This window comes from Anser cygnoides, chromosome 3 (assembly GCF_040182565.1).
Source record: "Anser cygnoides isolate HZ-2024a breed goose chromosome 3, Taihu_goose_T2T_genome, whole genome shotgun sequence".
NCBI classification, from domain to species: Eukaryota; Metazoa; Chordata; class Aves; order Anseriformes; family Anatidae; genus Anser; species Anser cygnoides.
Window position 1 is genome coordinate 73,936,086 of NC_089875.1, and position 22,629 is coordinate 73,958,714.

Genomic DNA, 22,629 nt, shown 5'->3' on the forward strand with positions numbered 1-22,629 from the left:
GAATGTCAAATCTCATTTACAGCAACTACATTGCAGAAAAAGACATCCTTACATTTTAGAAGAAATACCAGTGATTTAAGTAACAATGTCACTTTTAAATAAATGTATTGCGTAGGACTTACTGATTACAAATATCTGCAGGAGTAACTGTGATGATTCGCTGCACTAATTTTTTTGCCTTTGGCAATTACTTAAGATTCTGTACTTATTTTAAACCTCCAACGTATCTGCAGAGATATACAGCTAGAGAACGATGTTGAAAAAATCATCCAGAAAGCACGGAAACCCAGGAAAATCCATATATTTTAATTCTGGTAAGTGAAAAAGCCATGCTAATCAAATCATTATGTTGGGCTAAAGCTAGTGCAAACACAATAGCACCGGTGCTACAATATTATTACAACCTATTCCGTTTCTTTTGGTGAGAGCTTACAAAGGAAAAGAGTAAAAGAGCAGAAGAAAAAAGTTCCAGAGGCATGTCATAACACGCACAAGGAAGGGAGGATGTTTGTGTTTTTCTTCAGCATCAGTCTGGCAGTCAAGGCTAGAAACAAGATTGCTGAAATTTCACAGCAAAGCTGGCGCACTTAGCTTTTCCTTGCCAGGCAGTGATGCTGGGCATCCTTCTGCCTAATATTTTATTTTTCCAAAGTACTAGATTAACTCAAGTACTATCTTTTTCATGTTAGCAGGAATTAAATACTACTACAGAATGTAGGATGTAGGTGATTATTTAGAATAACTTTAGATACTCTGATATTTAGCAATGTTGTTTAATTTAGCAATGCTGTTTAACACTTTTTTTCTTCCTGGAAACAACAGATAGCAATTTTTGTATGAATTCAGCCTCATCCCTTTGGCCTTCAAGGCAGGTTTTCAAACCGTACCACTCCTTCAGGGTGTTGCGCTGCATACAGAATGAAGAGTGAATACAGAAAATATACTTAAGAACATACACTTAAGAGCGTGGCGTGGTTTAGTACGCCTGTAGAAAAAAGTGCACCTTTTTACAGCTGGTGTAAATTTATTGTGCTGATATTTACAGTGGTGTTTGCAGCTCAGCTGCTAATGACTGCTGTGTAAGGCAGACATTCTGCACGCTCGAATACAGAGCAACATTGGGAAAAGCTGCACAGGCCACTAAGGCTTGCTGAAATACGTATCAGCACTCAGTGCTACAATATATTTCAGTCTACTTGCCTTCTGCTTCCATGCTTAACGCTCTTCAAATGCTGTCACAGTCTATTACCACTCGTGATGTAACATTATACTGAATGAGCTCTGGAGGTAAGAACTGCAGACGTAAATGCTATTGATATAGCTGTGAAGTAGATGCATTTCTTCTGTCTTTCTTCCCTTTTCTCATTATTCAAAATAATTAGTATTATCAATATTCAGGGAAAATCACTATCATTAGCGACACTAGTTAAGGAGAGCTTGTATGCTTCAAAGCTTATTATGATTTTGGGCTGTATTTTAAGCTACAAGCAGTTGCCTAAATTAAATATATTATTTTTGCCTATAAACCTTGTAGCACGTTATTGTAGGCATACAATTGATTCTAATGTGATGTAACATTACATAGTGTATTTGGAAAATACCTGTTAGATATTCTGGGCTAGGTATATACCTTTCATCCAGAAAAGCAACAGCAGAGTTTAGTTCAGAGATATAAAAAAAATATAGTTATTACAGTCCTACTGATTTTTTGCTTTCTTAGGAGGCCTAGGTCAACTTAACAAAACAAACAAGGTGAAAAAACAATTCTAATACACAAGAGTTTCCTGTAACACCTGGTATAAACATAGATGTAGGGGGCTGTTAACTGGAACTTTTGAGAAACTGAAAGTGTTTAGCATTTTACTGTCTTACTCTTTGTATAGTCTTAAATAAATGAATATATATATGTATTTGGGGTAGTGGTTGTTGTAATTTTGTCCTGTCTTTCAAATACAGTTTTGTCTTCCATTTTTCAAACTACCATTCTCTTTCAAATCTTGCTTTATATTTTACATAGTAACAAGTAAAAATTATGCTCAAGATTCAGCCTCCAGAACCACTGACTTGGACCTCGAAGCCAGTTTCTTCTTCCCCATGCCCTTACCCCCATCCAGACTGCTGCTCTGTTCAGCAATGTACTCCAACCACTGTCTACCAATCCATGTTCTACATAAACAGAAAAACACAAGAACTTCCTAACCCTTCTGTAAGTTCATGCAAATAAATATCTACCGCTGCTTGCAATTAATTATTTTTAGTGAAACATTTCAAAGCTCACAATTATTGTGTATATTATGTAAATATACATAGAATATGTGTATTTACTATACATATTAAATGGTAGGTTTTAATGCCCCTGCCATTAAAACAAAATATTAAAAACTGTATAGAAACATGTTCCAGAAAACGTTCCTTTAAAGCGTGACTGCTGTTGTTAGCTTTGTAGGGTAGGAACAACATTCTCCTTATGTGAATGTATGGCAGTAAAGCACGAATCTATAGGTTGTACTACTGGAAAGTAACAACAACAACAAAAAAAATCAAACAAGAATAAAGCAACCAATCATTAAATGATAACGTGAAAGAAATGGATGCCAACAAAACAGCACAGAAACAAGCACTGGTACGGGCGATGCTATTTCCAAAGACACTGCTTGTACGCTGCAGAAAGGGTATGGTAACAGCACCAGTGAGCTACAGGGCTGTTATGGGAGGACTGCCCATGCCACCAGGCAGTAACAGCAGCATTTCTCATCCAGGTTGAGAATGCAATGGTAGAGATTGTTCTAAAGGGGGGCTCAGCACTTGGTCACCCTTCACTCAAAGCCAGAGTCAAAAAGGTCACGAAGAAGCTACGAACAGAGCAGAGATCTGAAAGTTTTTCCCTTTTGGGCTTTCCTTTGTAGACAATGCTAGCCACCCAGGTTCTTTGTTTCTGTACTTGTAAACGTTCACTTATCTGTTGCACAGGAGCGCACAGGGCAAAACATTTATATTTGTCAATGCTTTAAATGTTAAAAAGACAGCATTATAATCAAAACATGTAACAAGAAAGTAGAACATGCTAAAAACATCATATTCTTCCAAGCTAAAAACTTTAAATATCAGAATTGCAAAAATAAAAACAGGGATACATGGTTGCACAGCATGGAGAAACAAATACTGCTCACAACTATACGAATGAATTACTGAATGTCATAGAGGACACATGTGAGTGCCATGATGCATTTTCTCGCCCCTTCGTAGGTGCCAACAACACTATACTCCCCAGCAAATTCTCATTTAAAATAAATAAATAAAAATGGTAGGCGTCTCTACTTTGTGCCCTTAATTTTCCTGTAGCATGGAAAAAACCCTGATAGCATTACATATAGAAGTTCTGGTTTCTCCCTCCATCTTCGGACTAACTTCTCCAGCACTGAACTGATTAAACCCTACAGACGTGATTGCATCCTCACGCTCATTAATCACCACCATGGAATCCTAATCAACAGCCAAAGAACTAACCAGCATCCTCAGATTGTTAGTACTTAATTGCCAAAGCCACAACTGTAATTATTGGTTTACTTTTTTTTTTTTTTTAAGATGAAGAATTAAAATTACAAATTTCATTTACTTGGGCTAAATTTCTACTTTTCTTTTGAAATAAATACTTAAAATCAAAGCTACAGCTCATCTAGTCTCTTCCTGTAGAACCATTTTCAGTTTCCAACAGATTTTCTATTCCACTGAGATATTTCAAGTCTGACTTACCCTATTCAATTCAAATGCATAAAATTAATTAGTCATACAATTTATTTTGAAGTCATTTATGTATTTATGTATACAAAGAACAAATACAATTACGAAATTGAGAACGCAATTAGTAAGTTAAAAATACAACATGATCACGCACTCATTTCCACTGTAGTGGCAGAAAAACTTTTTACTCCAGAAGGAAAAAAGACAAAGCCTCGAGGCTCAACTTGAGACAGAACACCTAAAATGACTGTCTTCAGATACAATAGATAAAATTAGACTGTGTGTGTGAAGTTATTAAACACAGACTAATATGAATACATTTTTCTTCCTGTAAGCACCTCTAACGTCTCTATTGCTGCATTCCTGAATAGTAGCTATTAAAATGCTTAAACTACTTCAGAAATTAAAATATGTGACAAGATATACTCTTAAGTACGGAATTTCAAAAGACAGTCAAAGTTAGATGAAAAACCTGCAAGTTATCATGTTCGTTTCCCATGCATCACAAAAATAAAAATCTGAAATGCCAGTAAATGGCCTTTGGGTCCGTGAAGGATGCTGTACTAAATACAAGGTATACCTGTCAACTAAAATATTGTGATCAGCTCAAACCTTTGATGATGCAGGTGAGCAAATATGCACTGGCACAGGCTGCCCAGAGAAGCTGTGGATGCCCCATCCCTGGAGGTGTTCGAGGCCAGGCTGGATGGGGCTTTGAGCAACCTGGTCTGGTGGGAGGTGTCCCTGCCCATGGCAGGGGGTTGGAATTGGATGGGCTTTAAGGTTCCTTCCAACCCCAACCACCCTATGACTCTATGAAATCTCTCAATTTTATTTAAGACCACTGTAAGTCAACACAATCATCATTCTTTTCTCCGAGTTTTAATGGCACAAAAAACATACAAAAGTATACGCATTGTCCTGCTGACCCACAGGATCAGACAAACCCTGTCTGAGGACCTCCACGGAAGCTGTAGGGGGACAGTGGCTTAGGAGTGATTCATCTTGGGATGAGTATTACTCACCCTACTATTTCCACACCTGCCGAACTTCCTCAGCCTTTCCTGAAGTCTTCTATCACAACCAACTGAGAAGTGCAACTTCTAACCACTCTTTCTGAACAAACAAATCAAAACTTCCATGTAGATATCATCCCTTTTCAAAGGCATCCTCAGCATCTAATTCTTTATATTAGCTTCTATCCAGAAAAAAACACCAACCACCCCCTACCTGTCCTGCTGATTTGGTCTCCATTAACAATACAGAGGGTCACCAATATTCCTTCCCTCCATCAAACCAGAAAATAACGCAATTGTTCATTGGCAATCATTCTTCCCATACATGTACATCCATCCAAAAAGAGAAAAATCTCACATCACACAACACGTAGACACCATGAGAGTCCCAGCCAGCAACAGAGGAAGAGTTCCTCAGGTAAACAAAGCTCACGACAATTACCCATTTATTCTGTTAATTGACTCCATCTAGTGCCAAATTATCCACTAGGATTTTGTTTGTTTGTTCTTAAAATTCTTTAAGTTATTTCAAGAAAAAGGTTTCTCCATCCAAAGGATAGCATTACAACACGCATTTTCTCAAGTGGTTCATAACTCTGGTGAAACAAGAATCCTCTTAAGCCAAAATGCAGTGTGTCATGAAATACATGTTCTCAGGCCTACAGGACACACTGTAGGCTTTAACTTTGGCCTAGCCTCAAAGTTATCAGCAAGTGGCAACCACCAGCACATTTCGGAAGATGAAACTGGTCTGACTGGGCCTCAGGAGACAGGCTGGACGCCAGATGGAGCCTACCTTCTGTCCACAGTCTGCCGAGAGAAGCACAAGAAATATGCAGTGTTTCCTTCCTCAGGCTCAGCTCCTCAAGGAAACCAGCCGGTAGTTACAAGCAAGCATGGTACAGATGAAGGACCTTCAACACTTGCTTTATCCGTGCTTAAAATTGGCCTTGTTGAAAATAAATATATTTTGCAAGATGCCTAACTTTCTGCTATACAGATTCATGGGAGAGAGATGCACTTGGGAGAAGGAGAAAGAGAATCGTCAGGTATTTTGTGAGGGATAAAAACTTGGTCTGAGCATTGTTGGGTATGCATACAGTTTTTGTCTTCCTGTTCACATGTTGTTGAAACAGTAGACTTCAAAGAAAATGTCAATGAATCCTCATAAGCACTATACATGACCTCTGGGGTAATTAGCAATCATTCAAAAGCAACAAGACTAAAATGTTCTATTCTTTATTACTGTCAGCTCTTGTCTTGATCAGCATTTTAATAAAGATGGTTCATTGCTAAGACAGTTTCATGAATCAGTCATAATTACATTCTGACACGCAGTGAATAGTAAAGCAAAACTAAATATCACTTCATCAACCTTTCTAACCTTTATGCAAGTATTAACCGTAAATAATTTTTACACAATCTTACAACAGAAAATCTGCATATTTCTTAGCTTTGTACATTCTCTACACCCTAACTGAATTTCCTGTGACCTATACCTGAAAAAAAAAAAAAACCTACAATCAGGCATAATTACTTAGTCTTGCATGATATTCAGGTGTTGCCTTTCACAGATCAAATCAACTTCAAGTACAAAAGCCTACTTGTTCTATAAAAATAGTGCAGTGCTTTAAGGGGTTAATTTTTTATTTATTTTTGTCTTTTTCTCATATTCTTCATTACCTGCAATAACGAAACACAGGAAATTGCTACAATAGCCTTAGACACATCACGCTTGTTCCAATTTTAAATGCTGCAAAAAAATTGAGGAACAATTTCAAAATGCCATCCAAGTATACTATACACTGTCGATGCAACTAATCATGCTTAGGTTAACTCCAGAACACAAACATTTTATTTGAACTATTTTTAAAAGGACAGAGTACAAAGCTCTAGGAAGTCAAATAGAATTTTCAAAACATCTTACACTTGTGACAAGAACACATCAAACCTTAAACTAAGAGTTCGGCAGAAATAGTATTGAGATGAAATTTATTTAGTGAAAGTTGCACAAGTTTACATTACAGCCCTCAAAACTTCACCAACTAAGAAACCTCACTATTCTTGCTACCACAAGGAACATAAGATCCATTGTACGACTTTTCAATAACTTATTTTAACATCTATCTATAAATCAGCTACCCCCTAAGAAGAAGAAAAATAGACAATTAACTTGTAAAATAATGGTGCATGAATAAGGACAGAGACTCTTAAAATGCATTGTTAGGTGAATAGTATTTCAGATATTCAGACAAAAGTACAAGAATTCAGGAGGTACAGATGTGGCAGCGCTGAGTAGGAGACAAGTAGTCTCTCCTTTTTCCAGTCAGGGAACAGAAGAATGGCAAAAAGTAAACTTGCATTCAGTAAGTATTACTCTGAGCAGCTCTCTCTGTTTCACATTGCTCGGAAAAAAAAAAAAATTGTCCTTGAAGAGTAAGGATAAATTAAAGAAATTACTGTATAAAATTCTGTTCCGCTAAAGAACCAAACTGTGTGTAACTTTCAATCTGCTAATAAACAAGCCGTGCCGTTCTGCGAAAAACACAAAGCCAAAAGTTCCCTCTGAGTTTATAACATTATGTTTCATAAGCTAAGGGTCAAATTCACCTCAATGTGTGTACTTCATTGAAATTTTACCCTGAAGTTATTTGTCTAGATTTCTTTCTTTTATGCTGTTGTTTTTCTTTTTAACGTTTGATTTGTATTTCTTTTCCCAGTATTAGCCTTTGCTCCTGCCAGAACTGTTGGCAGGCAGGGAAAAAAAAAAAAGTAGTATTGATTTACGAAACTCAATTTCTCAGAATAAGAAAAAATGCGATTAAAGATCTAAACAAAGGCTAAAGATGGCTTACGCTTAGCTCCGATGAGGTCTACTACCTCATTACCAACAACTGAAAACTTCTGATGCATTTTGTTTCAAGAGAATCCAAAAGTCCTTGCTGTAAAGCAGACTGGGGGGTGTAGAGTCCATTCACTCTTTCTGTATCACGACCATTATGCAAGAAGTATAAAACACTGCCTTTATGCTGCCAAACCACAATGACTCTTCTTACATCAAAGCATTTTCGCCACTAGGGTTTTTTTTCTCTGAAATTTATTCAAGCCAAGGGCAGGGAGACAACAATTCAAACACGCTAATTACACCTAATTATCTATTCCTTTTTTTTTTTTTTCCACCAGCTTCGGCCAGTGTTATTTGCTATCTGGGTTTCTCACAACCTCCTCTTGCCCTGTCCATCCAGCTCAACAGCGAAGTCTTTGAAGAAAACAGTTGTGGCTTCTTAGAATTTTAACAATATAAGGTTCAACTCAAATTAAATTATTCTATTATTAGTTTTGACACATTTATGTGTTAAATATGAAGGCCTCTTGGTTAATTTGGCAAATTCCTCACATCTCTTCATGGCTAGAATTGCTGGTAACACCCTCTCTTGTAGGAGCTTCTCCTCATGCTTTCTTTTCATGATCTAAATGAAATGTTTATTGGATTAAAGTTCTTCTCTGCAGACCTCCACGGTGGCCTGTGACAAAGAGCTTAAAAGCTTTATTAATTGGCTCGGGCTTTTTTTTTGGGGGGGGGGGGCAGGACCTCATTTCACATTACATCACAAGCAAATAAAACTGCCACGTGTAATTAGACTAATTTACCCTGATACAGCAGGAATCAACTATTCCATATCTATGATATGCTTTGGTTTACTGATTTTAACCAAAGAGCTAACTAACCAAGCAAGAGCTTGGGAAATAACAACAATTAAAGGAAGTGAGGAGGCAGGGAGCCTAACACTGAGCTACAATAAGAAATGTTTTATCCTTAGAAAAAGCTTTGGTCAGCATCTAAATAAACTGTCTCGATTTTGTGCGTGCACACGTTTAAGACAGTCATGGAAAGTAAACAAACTGAACAGCTCAATATTTGCAGAACACACTAAAGCAATAGGCACGTTATAAAAATACTGTAGCAGTGAAGTGCTTTACACTAGATAATTCAAGAAACCCTCACGTTTACATTTAAAACATACAAACTCTGAAGGCTGTATGCAGAAAGGGCTGATAACTTCTAATCTGACACCTTGCTTTCAAAATACAACATTTTGTTAGTTAAGTCTTACAAATTTGTCACACAAATTACCCATAAATGACAGTGATGTTCGGCACGAAAATACTTGCAATCATGCTATATTTTCTATTTTTATATGTTTAATTAGGTACACTTCACAAAAGATGAATGCTTCTATTACTTGCAAAGAGAGAGAGAGAGAACAAGAACAAATGCTCCTTCTACTTAGGAGTTTGCTTGGTTACATACTAAGAAGGGAAACAAAGGGCCTAACATCTTCAGTAATGAAAAAGTCAATTGATAGGCGAAGCCATCACAATATCAAAGGATTAATCCCAGCAATTCTGACTCAGGTGACAGTTCACAGGGGTCAGAGTGGCTGACACTGACCTCAAAAGCAGGTTTTAACTATTCAACATACTGAAAGCTGCTGGGCTATCACACCATTAGAATGGAACAAACTGACAAATCAATTTCATCAATGAGATGACTTTTTTTTGGGGGGAAATAGGCAGATCCGCCAATCAACAAATCCCTGTATTTCTAACACAGGTGGTTGGACAAAAGCTGAATGCACAATCAAAGAAATTTTATATCTACCAAATGCCTTTGTACAAAATTAACTCCTGCAAGTTTCCTTAGGGACAGTTCAAAATGTTTTAAATATTTTCACCTATTCAAAATAAGTTTCTGGAAATTTAAAATACTTTTAAATCCTTCCATTTATTGCTTTGGAAGAAATGGTATATTTTATTTAAAACTGACCAGAGTGGGGAGTAATGTCAATAAATAATCGTTAACCATATTTGAGAAAAACAGCAAACAGAACACAGCATATCAATATACTGCTTTCTGTTTAAAAGGTGCTTGCAGTGCTTACTGTTAAGAGCCACGTTAACCAAACAGTTTGAAAAGAAATAATGATTTGGTCCCCAGCAGCAGCAGAAAAAAAAAAAAGGAAAGTTCATTATAGGAAGCTTACAGTAACTTCACGTCCTACTGAAAACAGACTTCTGGTTGATAGATTCTTTATCTTTAGTTAAAGCAATATACAGGTAACCAAAGACAGATTTTTTATATTATTATTATAAGTCTGTACCTTTTAAAGGTATATGCAGGCTAATAAAGCCCCTAAAACCTCCTGATTTTGAGTTAGGACTTTGTGATATTTCAGGTCTATTGCAGAAAAAAATTCTGACAAAATGCTGAAGTTACTTATTTGGTATTTTGACTTGGCTTGACATTTTAAAACTTCATGGCTCCAAGAAGTCCTTGCAAAAGCAAAAAGCACTAGTGTAAGTTTTAGTTTATACACAAACTATTTGAGAAGCTTTCCTCCCTGTCTGCCTGAAGAATTAAACACTGATCCAGCCACTGAATTAGGATTCCAGAACAGTGAAGGATTAATGTAAATATTTTCATTAATTAATGTAAAAAAAAAAAATCTTCATTAATTATCTGCAAAAATTCAACTATTGACAAATTACTGCCAAACCAGTAAATTGTGTGCTTTCTCTTTTTTTTTTTTTTTTGGAAGAAAATGACTTCAGATCTTACACCAAACTGCTAGAGATGTATAGCTTTATTTGTACACTAGCTTAAAAACGTTGATAAAGTTTTCATATTTTCATATTGATTTGGACTATTAACTTGGGGAGCATTTCTGCTCTAAGCATTTGAACAAACTAACTGTGACCAATAAGTATGGTTTTCTTGTCAAGAACTGCCTTTGTAAAAAATCACTTAGGAGTTTCATGCACTTCAAAATTCTCTGTAAGAGACGCTGCAAGATTAAAAGCTCAATCAGAAGGGACTGAATCTAATTGCAATTATAGAATTAAAACATTTTCCTTCCTAATACTCATCTCTGAAAAGCCGTATTTTTATGAAATTGCACAGACTGAAGAAGCACTCTGTTTCTGCTGCAGAAACTAAGCCCTTCTATAAAGAATATTCTGTCCTAAAATTTTAGCCATAGCAACAAACCAGTCAACTCAGAGTGTTTCCCTATTCACGAAAACTGCGACTGTGTTACAGGATGAAAGAGCTGCTGAAAAATTAAATCTTTAGCTACATAAGATCTTAAAAAAATCAGAACACTAGGAGAAGTTTAGATTGGACAGGGAACCATCCGTCCAATTACAGATACAGGCTGTAGTATCTGCAGCTTTTACCTGGTCCTAAAAAAAATATATAACTTCACAATTGCACCTCCCACCACAGACATTCGGCAGTCACTCATCCCCAGTAGTCTACCATCTATCTAGACAGGCAACACAGATGAATTTTGCAAGATAACTACATTTTCCCTTGACCACTGTTTCTCCTTTGTGCTTATTCCACAGAAATTGGTTTATAATTGTCTTTGCAAAAAACAGGGACTCAAACACAGATACCGGAATTATGTAATCTAAATAACAAAAATAAAACAACAACAACAAAAGAAACATAGGTAATTCTAGATCTAAGACAAGCTGTTTCTCTATCATATAAAAATAGGGAAAGATTTTTGCTTAAGTTATCAGGTTATCTAGGAGCTATTCACTCCATTTACAAAGAATAGAAACAGCCTGAAATCTGTGCTATTTCAAGTGAAGTAGCTCTTCACAGAAACGTACTGTTGATATCTTCCAGTCATCCTGTCTTCATAAGACTATTTAAAGGAATTCAAAGCTCCTGTGTTGAATTACTTTTAGTGCAAAAGCCTTATTTTAAGATTTATGATCATAAAAGAGAACTTCTGAAACAAACAAAGAGCAACAAAAAATACCACGTCCAAACCTCAAGCAAAAGCATGGCAGGAGGTTCTGAATCCAGAGAAACCTAAGACAGAAGTTAGTTCAAGTGGTCAAAGCCATTTCCACAAAACAGGTTAGGTTATAACGACACTAACACAAGACACACATGGTTTAGAATGGGGCGAAAGTACACAAGATAGCAAATCAAATGTTTGCAGCCATAGAACGTAGTATTCTTCTGTTACGTTCTCATGCAAAACCCTAGAAAATATCATCTTTCCATTTCCTAAAGCCACACATGTAATTCTGAACTGTAAAGTAAAGGTCATTTGTTAAAATCTTACTTTAAAATACATTCAATTTGTTTGTTTGTTTTCAATGCCTACTTCTGATGTGCTGAAGTACAAATCTACATTTTTATTTATTATTATTATACCTTGCCCCTACCCTTCTATTTTTCATCTAAGGTCAGAGGAACAGTTGTTGATAAGCCTCATCTGATCTGCTTTTCAGGCATTATGTTTTGGGGAAGAATAGTGTTATTTTGGTAATATTTACATATATCTACCTTTAACATCAGTTCAGTAGAGCTGCGTTAACACACAAAGATGTAGGGGTAAAAAAAAAAACAGCAAAAAGTAATCGGGAATTTTAGAAAGGTCCTTGTGAATAGAATATTAAGTGCAACCTCATTTCTCCCTTCATTCATTATTATGGTAATGTTCATGCATCTCTAGTCTGAGTTGTGCTACTTGTTTCTTTTCACAATATTCCATCCTCAATTGCAACTCTAAACCCATCCACCAGTCGTTAGGGCTTTTGTCAGTATTCTATCCACAAAGTCCTTCCTAAAAATTACACACAAATAATAATTTACACAGACATTCTGTATGTGTAAAGTGCATTTTACTTTGTCTACTAGCCACAAGGAGGAAAAAAAAGCAAGCTACAAATAAGCGTGATAGATATTCATCACATCTGACCATCAGTGAAACAAATGAGCTTTGCGTTCATCAAGGAAGAAAACTAAGATCCAACAAGGAAAAATACATAGAAGATACTGGCTAACAACAAGGAAATGAAAGATTTACCATAGATGCTGACTGAGCATAAAAAGACGTTTCACAAAGCAAATGGATATCAAACTATTGTTGAAAATGTTCTGTGATCAGGATCTATTGGTCAGCTACAGAATAAACCCCTTTCGCGAATCTGAAGTGTATAGAGTTGTTGATTTGTTTTAACGTTTCTTACTTTTCTAAAGCCATCCAGATAGGAATCACTTCCAGTGGTAACCTCCCTGACATTATACACAGCCATTCTGAGATACAGGATTGTCAATGTCAATGACACATTAACTTTGGAACCTGGTAACTGCTCAAATGTTAACATTCGGTAGGATTTTCAAAGATGCTTAGGCAATGAAGCAATCTCTCGATTCCAACAAGCCCCACTGAAAGTCTGAAGCACTCTTACTTTCTTCACTACTGACCACCTTAGCAGAAACATCCAACCAATGCGTCTGTTCTGCAGATCCAAACTTCTTCTCACTAATCCAAACCTGACTTAAACTTCTACCTTATCTTTCTTCTTAGATATTGATACAGTTCACCTTATTCATGCGTTTATGCTGGCAATCCTATTGCAAGCCTTCGATAACATAACAATACAATTAGAGTTTGGGAATTAAAAAATATCTGCAACTTGCCCAGAACTTAAAGCATCAGTTCAGCATAGGCTCTTTTAATAGCAAAACAAACACTGATCATATTATTCACATTTAAAAAGAACACTCCATTTTTTCATCTAAATGAGGCAACTCACACCTGCCACACCACAACCTGAAGACTCCGGGGAGCTTGCTTCTGAACTTCTACTTTTTGGCCATGGCACAAAGCCTCAGAAAACCACTTACATGAGGGGAAAAAAATACACAGACACAGAAACAAGCTGATTGAAGGGTACACACACGACTGATTTCTTTACACCAGAGGAATACCAAGTTTTTATAGCATAATAAATTTAAGATGTCCACAAGTACAACACAGCATCACTGTTACAGGAATACTATGTCATGTGGCATATACGCAGCAGATAGAGAGTCCTATCCAAACAAATTAATTCGCTACTTTAGTCAAAAAGTTAACTTTCATACTAAGTGCCCAGCTTTCAAGACATGTCAATTCTAGAAAGGAAGAGCTCCGTTTTTGCCTCACCTTCAATTATTTTCACCCCAAGGAGTTAAAGCATACACATCTTATCCGGAAACTAGTATCAAAGTAATCCTGTACAAATCGAGTTTATTGTTAATAGAGAAGGCAAAATCAGATAGCATTTAACAAGTGATTCTCCTTACCTTCAGCACAGCAATGAATGGTACAAAATTAGCTCTCTGAAGACCATTTTTGTAGAGATCTGAAAGAAAGAAAATCAGTACCAGTTTTGCTACTTCGTCTTAATACCAATATCACCTTGTATTTTAGTCTAGCAAAAAATAGCAAATTCTGTATTGCTAAAGAGATAAGGAACAGAAGTGGAAAAAGAAGAGATGAAATTGATTTCTGTTCTCTTGCTGTATGAAAAGTCATTACATTCTTAAGGAAGAAAGGAAGAAACATCCTGAGAAAGTCTGGAAAAGGCAGGAAGTGAAAGAGGATAAATCTCTAATGATATATAACTGATTTTAGCAGAAGAAATAAGGCCTATGCTTGTTTAAAAAAAAGATATAAAAAGGATTTGTAATGCTGGGTATAAAGCGGTATAAGGCCAAAACTACGCAACTGTTAAGTTACAAGTATTTGGTAGAAGGGAAAAAACAGCTTCAATTAAAAATAAGCAATTTTTACAAAGTTGGTGTCATTTTTAATCAACTTTAGTACACTTTATCCTCTAGCAGTTCTACCAGGTACACACTTTTTCCAAAGCAAGGAGATCCATCTAAAGGAGGGAAAAAAACACCTTTAAGCAAAGTTGTTCAAAATACAACTGAGTACCAAAAAAAAGAATAGTATATTAGGCACGTAGATCCGCACCCAGAGAAAATACAAATTAATAAAAACCAACTGCAAAGCGATGTTGTGCGTCTTAATTATCTCTACAATTTATATAAAGTTCTCTTCTCCAGAAACTATCCAACTGCCTAACATATTCATAAACTAATGACTTCTTCACTGAAAATATTACCACTCAGATTGTATGATGTGCCGCTTTATTCCATTACTATTTGGGAGCCCTACAAAAAGGCAGCATAGCAGCTACTGCTAACAGGAGAAATAACCATGAGAATACAGACACCTGGCTACCACCACACCTGGTGGAGGTGGTAACACCTTCCACCAAAATCCCCATCCAAGACCATGGCAGGTTATTAACACCTATATTCACCACAATGCCTGAAGGCTACAAGGCTAAAGCTTTCATGCTCTACTAGCAGATACTGCTGTATGGAAGACAGATTACGTGAGAAACCACCAGGATATCTACACAGAAGCATTTAGGAAAATTATCAGTGAAGGTTATTCTGTACGCTAATTATGAACCAAGTTGTATGAAGCCACATATTCTCCATAATCCTACAATCAAAACAGGTAAACATTTGTTTAAACAGCAATCAATTGCATATTTACTCAGAAAAATTTGTGAACATGTACCATTACTATAATAAAGTGACTTCTGTTAGTTCTTCTAGTTAATAAGCCTGAGGTTTTATAGTTTTGGATTTTTGTTTGTTTTAATTACGTCTGTTTTGTTAGGATGAGGAAAAAACAGTAATTTTGGTGGTGAAAAAAAGCTGTTATTCATACACTATACCTCAGTATTTCTCTCTCTTGCTCCCCTGAGGTTGAAGTTTAACATGATTAAGCATATCATATATTGTCAGCAGCTGAGTGCATCTGCTCTCTAATGGAAAAGATACTTTTTTCTCCTTTGTAACCACAAGAGGAGAACTTACGAATTCAATCTTAAACCTTGATAAAATACACTGCATTAATCTAACACTTCTCTGTGGAAGTATTTCAGACACAGACCATAAGCATGCAGGAATAGTGAGAAGGGGGAGGGAAAAGAAAAAAACACAACAGGCAGTGACCAGTGTCTGGATTGCAACATTGTTCAGTTCTGGAGACACCTTTCCTGATGTTCTCTGTTGGGTAGCTAGCAGAAGTGACTGTCTTTCAGGTTTATACCATGACTTAGTATGTATAAAAAAACAGGCACATAACAGAAATTGCCATAAATTGACAAGAAGTGGGATGCAATAGCAAGTTGTAAGAATCACTCCTGAACTCTAAAGAGCAGTGGTTCAACAAACACATGGATGGATCCCAAGTGAATGAGGCACCATTGTCGAGTTCATCTGCAGTTCACCCAGCTATCTTAGTTCTGATTTCATCTTGTTTGCTCAAAAAAAGGAAAATAAACCAACAGGAAATTATTTCACCTTTTAGAAAAAAGGTTTGAGTGCTTTCTTGTCTTTTTTAAGATAAAAAATGCATTGCAACTCTTTAGTGATTCTTTTACCTAATTAGAGAAATTCACTGGTAGTTAATACTGTAACTCTTTAGTATTTTTTGCAAACATTTGAAATTAATCTGAAGTGTCATAGAAGTTGCATAAAAATCATGCATTATGCTAACTACTAAGACTACACTACAACAAAAGTTCTCGTGTGCAGAAAATTATAATTATTGCTCAGTTAAAAGCACCCTCAGCACCTCTGTTCCCAAATTCCCTCCCACCGGTTTGGAGAGAGTATAGAAGATCAGAAACTACAGAAGGGTAAGGAAAGGGGAGAGAAACATGTATTTAGAGATAAGAAAGGAATAAGACTTAGTGAAAAACATTTCTTCCTTAAGAACACAAGAAAACGGGACAAACTGGAGCATCTCAGATTCTTGAAGGCTAGTGAGTTTATTAGTATTAAATATATAATTCTTATAAAATGGTTTTGTGAGATACTGAGATTAATTGCATTTGGGTAATACTAGTAACATGTTTGTTTTTACCTTCTGGTGGCCTGTTAGATGTTGCCACAACGACAACCCCATTTTGGAACAAGTTTTCAAAAAGCTGCTTCAGAATCATGGCATCAGCAATGTCAGTGACCTGTAGAAGACAACACATTTGTTTTATCTTCCTTTCAGCTTCTGCTGCAATAGATCTGCAAGTGGCTTTATGGCTAGGAAAAATGCTTGTTAGTGAAAGCCATGGAGAAAGATTCTAATTATTGCTTGGTGAGAAAAAATAAAAGGGATAATTAATAAGCAGTGAATGTACCACAGTCTTTCAAAACTTGCCCGCTCTTTATTATAGAACTCCACCATATCTTTACCAATTGCTAAATGATTCCATGTTAACTTCTATTATAAAAACTACAGGTGGGAGACACAGAAAACAGATCTAAACATTTAAGAGGCCTAATTAATTGGAAACCACATGAAAAAAACAGAAGACAGAAAGGAAATACACACCGGCTGTTTTACATTTCTATTACCTTTGAGGCAAAGGTTTGCAGAGGTGAATTTAAATGGTCATGGGACTTCAGAAATAAAGACAAGTAGCCAACTATACATAATCAGCTGCTGTTGAAAATAGAATGATATGACATAGATACTATTGTGTGATTGTTGCAAAAAACAATTCAACAGATGGCCCATCACAAAAATAAGCAATTTCATTGTTCTTTTTAAGTGCCTTCTATTACTGTCCATGAATAATCAAAAGGCACGGCAGTCACTTCCAGCACAGTCAGTCTCTTCTAACCTTCAGGCACAAAACACTAACAAAAAATAAAAAGGGGTGGGACAAACGATACTGAAATAAAAAGGCTGAACAATAAGCAATAAAGTAAAATTTCTTTAAATATCTAAGTTTAGCTTAACTAACTTGCTTTACAGTACCAAGAAATAAAAGGAAAGCAAACCAGAAACCACTCTGTACAAATAAAAATTAATAAATTTGTCTGAATGGAAGAAAAGCATTGTTACAAGAGCAATTCATATTTTGCAGGAGTTCACCAGCTGAGATCAGTGGTCCTAATAAGTAAATCACCTTTACTATCATTAAACTCTTGTTTCTCTTGCATTCTCCTTGATTAGTAAGCCAAAATGCAACAAGTGTCTATATAATAAAGACCCCAGTTCTGAGGAAATTAAAAAGTGGTGGCATCTTGAGAGTTAGATGCATTCATGACACAACAGATTGATGGATTGCTATTTTTTGCCAGCTTAGATGTGTATGTTGTGATGGTAATGCACGCTATGGAAAGACTCCAACCATTTTAATATTTTTTTTCTAATCCCCTCTTCCCTCATTTCTAAAAGACCTTTCTAAGTAGCAAAATAAAGTAATTTTACATTAGACAGAGGAAAACACAGGTTACATTTCTCACAGCTAGACTGGAAGCGATGAAGTTCCTACTGAACCATAAGTAAATACCAGTTTAATTCTCCCAAAGATGTCTTCTATTTTGTTCTATAAAATACATTAATATGGATTTTTTTTTCTTTTTTAAAAACAAACTGTTTTATGTGATCAGTAACACTCTCCAGATTTATGCATCTCTGATCACTAAACTCTAAAGAGCACAATGATTCACTATTGTACTATATGTCTGATATAGGTGCTTATGCACCCTCCTAGTGCTAGTATATTTCTTCTAGATACTAAAGTTTAGGAACTTTCCAGGTTGTATTTAAGAATACTGCATATAAGAAATCAATATGTATGTGCATTTTAGGGATAACTGAATTTCTTGGCTATTAGGTTTGCTTTATGATACAAGTTTTTAAATCCATGATTTTGTCGTGGCTTTTTTTAATTTCTATTTTTATTTTTTTTTACAATCTTGCATTAAAAAAAAATAAGACACTACCTTTAGGAAACAAAGGCTGAAACAATGTCAGCACTTGAATGAAAGAAAACAATGAATAAAATTCTTTTATTAATGCGAACTGCTATTTGATGCGCAATTCTGATGTTTTCACTGCATTACAAATAAAAAATTAACTCCTGAAATGTTTGTCAAAAAGCAAGAGCCATTTGAAGAACTGGAATGCAAATTTAAGCTCTCTTGACCTAGCAGAGCTTTGGGAAGAGAAGAATTCTACCAGATAAAGCAACTAGAAGACAGTAACTAAAGCACTGTCATTTCTCATATCTTTTACTATATCCAGAATTCATTACAGGAAGGAACAAAAGCAAAGGCTACAAATTACCAGTAGGGAGAGCCTGCTAATGGAGAGAATAGATATATTTCATTAGCATTTAAGAGAAAAGATTTTTATGACCTAGTGCAGCTTTTCACTACAGCTCACATCAAGAAAAAAAAACATATAAAAACACATCAGTAATAGTTAATTTACATGTATAAGTGCCTGAGACTCAGTCATCCACTGATTGGTACAGTTCCACGTAATGAATGACAAACACAAGCATGTATTATCAGTAATTAGTATTAGCACAAAAATAAGAGCCTAGTTTTTATTAGAGGCTTTTAATAGCATGTAGGTTAGTAAAAACTCCCTAAATTGTAGTTTGGTTAACGTCTAAGTGGTACTGATGGTACATAAATACTAGCACTGTATCATCATTCAGCACACCAAGAAGTGCAGATCCTGTTTTCATTACCAATACCAACTACCATAGCTTACAGTTGCATGGCAAAATTAGAGCTTCTAATTACCTGTGTGGAGTTATTTGATCACTAAACAATGACTACTCTCATTATATTGGCCAACCTCTATGTTCTGAAACATGAAAATTATAATTACAAATGGGTTAATTCAATTCTGTTGTTTTAAATGAGCACACATTTTTTTGAATGGTTCAAGACTTCTGTGGTTTAAAAAAAAAGGACTAACATTTATAGTACACGGCGTGACAAAGATCAATAACAAGAAGCAATGTTTTAACCTGAGAGCATGCACCTCAGGTAAATGCTGATACAACACCAGCTTTGGCATGGACAAGCTCAGAAGCTTCATGTCATCTCTAACGTGCTGGCTATCACACAGTATTTGCAAAAGGTAACATTTTAGGAGTTTTCTTTTTTGTTGTTAAATACAATTTTGGAACACCTCGTGGCATCCTGAAATATTTGTATAAGTCATTTTGTCAAACAACTCTCCATTTGTTTGAGGTTTCTCTAGGCAACATGACTCACTTCAGCGTACTTCTGTTTTCTTTAGCCCACTGTCAAAGAGGAATTTGAAACCTCAGCAGTACTTTTTTTTTTTTGTCTTTTGAACTTCTACATTTGGTTTCATCTGAAATATGAGCACTAACATTACTTTTTGCTGTCACTGTTACAGAATCACTTGTCTGTGTCTGATCTTTACGTAAATACAGCTTATGCTCCTTTTTTTCCAACAGGTATTTGAAAGAAACCTGACGTGTTCCAGCAAATCTCAATAGTGTTCCTGATATTTCCTCAAAGCACAAGCGTTTTGTCAAGGAATTTACAGACTCAACTTGACTTCCCACCTACCAAAATAGACAGTAGCTTTGTCCGCAAGTCAGAACAGCGTATGATCGGACCTTTCAGCTCTTTCCAGTTTTATTTTAATCTAGCAATTCTTTAAATATAAATAAATTTGTTGTAGTGAAATCGGGCCATTAGTTTCACTGGGAAAATCAACTGAAAATCAAATAAAGTCCTGAGTTGGATTATCAGTGTTAGGTTTGTCACTCTGAACTGCTCTTCCTGCTACTTTGAGTATTTAAGCAGAAGGTTTCTTATTCCAAATTCAGTGCCTTCCAAAAACTCTCTGAAAACTGGGCCTCCTATTCTTCAGCAGGCCAAGCCTTCCTAGCATTTGATGCTACAGAAGATCAGCCAAAAAAAAAAAACAAACAGCTACTCAGAGATCTGTGAATGTAGACCATTGGTACATCAAGAACAAATACTTTCATTAAAAATCACGTAAGAATGCAGAGTCTTGGAAATACATTTCGATGCGTATTTCTTACGCTTATTTTCCCAACTGTGACCCCCCAACAGAAGTATTCTACACAAGGTGATTTTTACAACTGAAGTGGTTGCTGTACCTCAAGCAAGTCAGCAGGGGGAGCAGGCAATCAACTTGGACACTAAAATTACCAGTGTCTCTCTTTAAAATGTGTTACGGGTGACAGACAATATGCAAACGCAGCAACATCAGTATATGAAAGCAGTGGACATTTATACAGAAAATCACATATTTACACTAATAAACTGTACTCCTGTTAGCAAAGATGCCTCTATGAACCATTCAAGCATTTTTTGTCATGACAGTAAATCTCTTCCTGTCCCACTCCAAACCTTCCCATTTCTTTATGGTGTTAATACAACTGTCTGTGTATTTTGACTTTGTACTGTGAGCTTTGGAAGCCCAGCATTCCTATTGACTAGCTAAAACACATCTTAAGTGATCAAACAGCAGCCAGCGTTTGAAATCAGAAAAAAAGCACTGCATTCAAAGCTGAAGAAAACCTGCACCATCAAAAGTCAAACCGTGCTCTGTTCAATCCATGAATGAGTTCACATGTTGTTCACTAATGCAAGCATACAACTAGAATACACACAAAGGTTGTTGACAAGTGATAGAAAAAAAGTGCAAACCACTCCATATTAAAGAAATTTTAAGACTTGTACAGCTCCATTTTTTTCAGATGACAGAAAAAAAGATTGACATTAAAACAAATAGAAGACAACGATAATGATCTCGTCTGTGAATAAAACAGCTTGAAAAGACCAGTCTTTTACAAGAGGAAAGAAAGGCACGTTCAACAGACATATATCTGCCTCCTACTTGAACTGGTAGCACCAGGTATCACATATAGTGACTGGTATAGGCAGACATACCATACCTCCACATATGTCCAACTGTATGTACGCCTACACAGCATTCAAAATTGCCCTTTTTTTTTTTTTAATTATGAGAAACCCATGAGAACTGCAGTTAGAATTTACTTATTCTTAAACTTTGTTGTTACAAGTTTTACTCTAAACAAGCAAAGCCAAAAGCAAAGATCAAAACCAAACCACAATCTGCAGCATTTGGTTTTTGGGCAATAAATTCTGGCATAACGATTTGAATTGGTTCTGAGAAAGTCAACTTATTTTAGAGAAAGTATTCTGACAAAATACATTTGATGCTCATAATTGAGAAGTGGATCAGGAAAACATTCTTTTAACACACTGAAACACTGCAAAATATAACTCTAAGACAACTTTTTATTAAACATTTTCAAACGAGACTGCAATGACCCCACGCATCCTGAAACCACAGGTCAAAGGATTATCCCTTGCTGCAAAATGCAGAAGTAACTTAAAACCAAAAACACCTACTACTTAACAAGCTGAAAAAAAATCCCCTTCATGGGAGCTGATCATAAACTAGTTATCTTCTTTTGTGCATAGGCTATAAATAGTAGCTAGGAGATCAAAATTGCTCTATCCATTTCAGTTATATGCTAATTTAAGAGCATAATGCATAAGATTTACAGTCAATAGATGATTCTTCTACTAGTGATGATTTGAGAAACAACACAGATCTGTTCTCCTCTTCCCCTGCAGTTTCTCTTGGAATTCAAAATCTCAGCTAATCGAGCTGCTTAGTAAATGCTCTCAGAAAAAAAAAAAAAATATAAAGCAACTCTATGATTAAATTTGTGATGTCCTTAAAACAAAATTCACAAGCCACATAAAACAAATGAATCAACCAAGCTAGTTTGGGCAAAGACCATTTTATCACTTCATTTTTAGTTTTCACATTTAATTCAACAGAAGTTTCCTAAAATGTACATCACACTGATAAAATTTGACACTGACACTCCAAAGTCTCCAGTAACTCTAGGAAAGAATTTAGATTGAAATTAATATGTTATTTCCATGTCCTTAATTGCAGTGAGACCATTTTGTTCCTCTATATGAACCACAGTAAAGACCAACCAGGCATGCCAACCATGTATCAGGTGACTACTGTCCTGGCACTGTACAGACTCATTTTAAGATGACAGCTCCTGTCCTGAAGCACTTATGAGCCTAAACGTTAATTATTACCCACTAGTGTGAGCACTAACTACAGAG

The 22,629-nt window shown here is 35.9% G+C and overlaps 1 protein-coding gene across 2 annotated transcripts in view; it reads right to left on the bottom strand.

The window, feature by feature from the left end:
- The window catches only part of AFG1L (AFG1 like ATPase), a 65,240-nt gene that overhangs the window by 24,440 nt on the left and 18,171 nt on the right, over positions 1–22,629 (bottom strand). For both annotated transcript variants that reach the window (XM_048079177.2, XM_048079176.2), the window contains 2 exons: positions 16,565–16,664; positions 13,915–13,973 (listed from right to left, as the gene is read on the bottom strand). In XM_048079177.2, the coding sequence (XP_047935134.1) occupies positions 13,915–13,973; positions 16,565–16,664 (159 nt within the window). The remainder of the gene's footprint in view (positions 1–13,914; positions 13,974–16,564; positions 16,665–22,629) is intronic.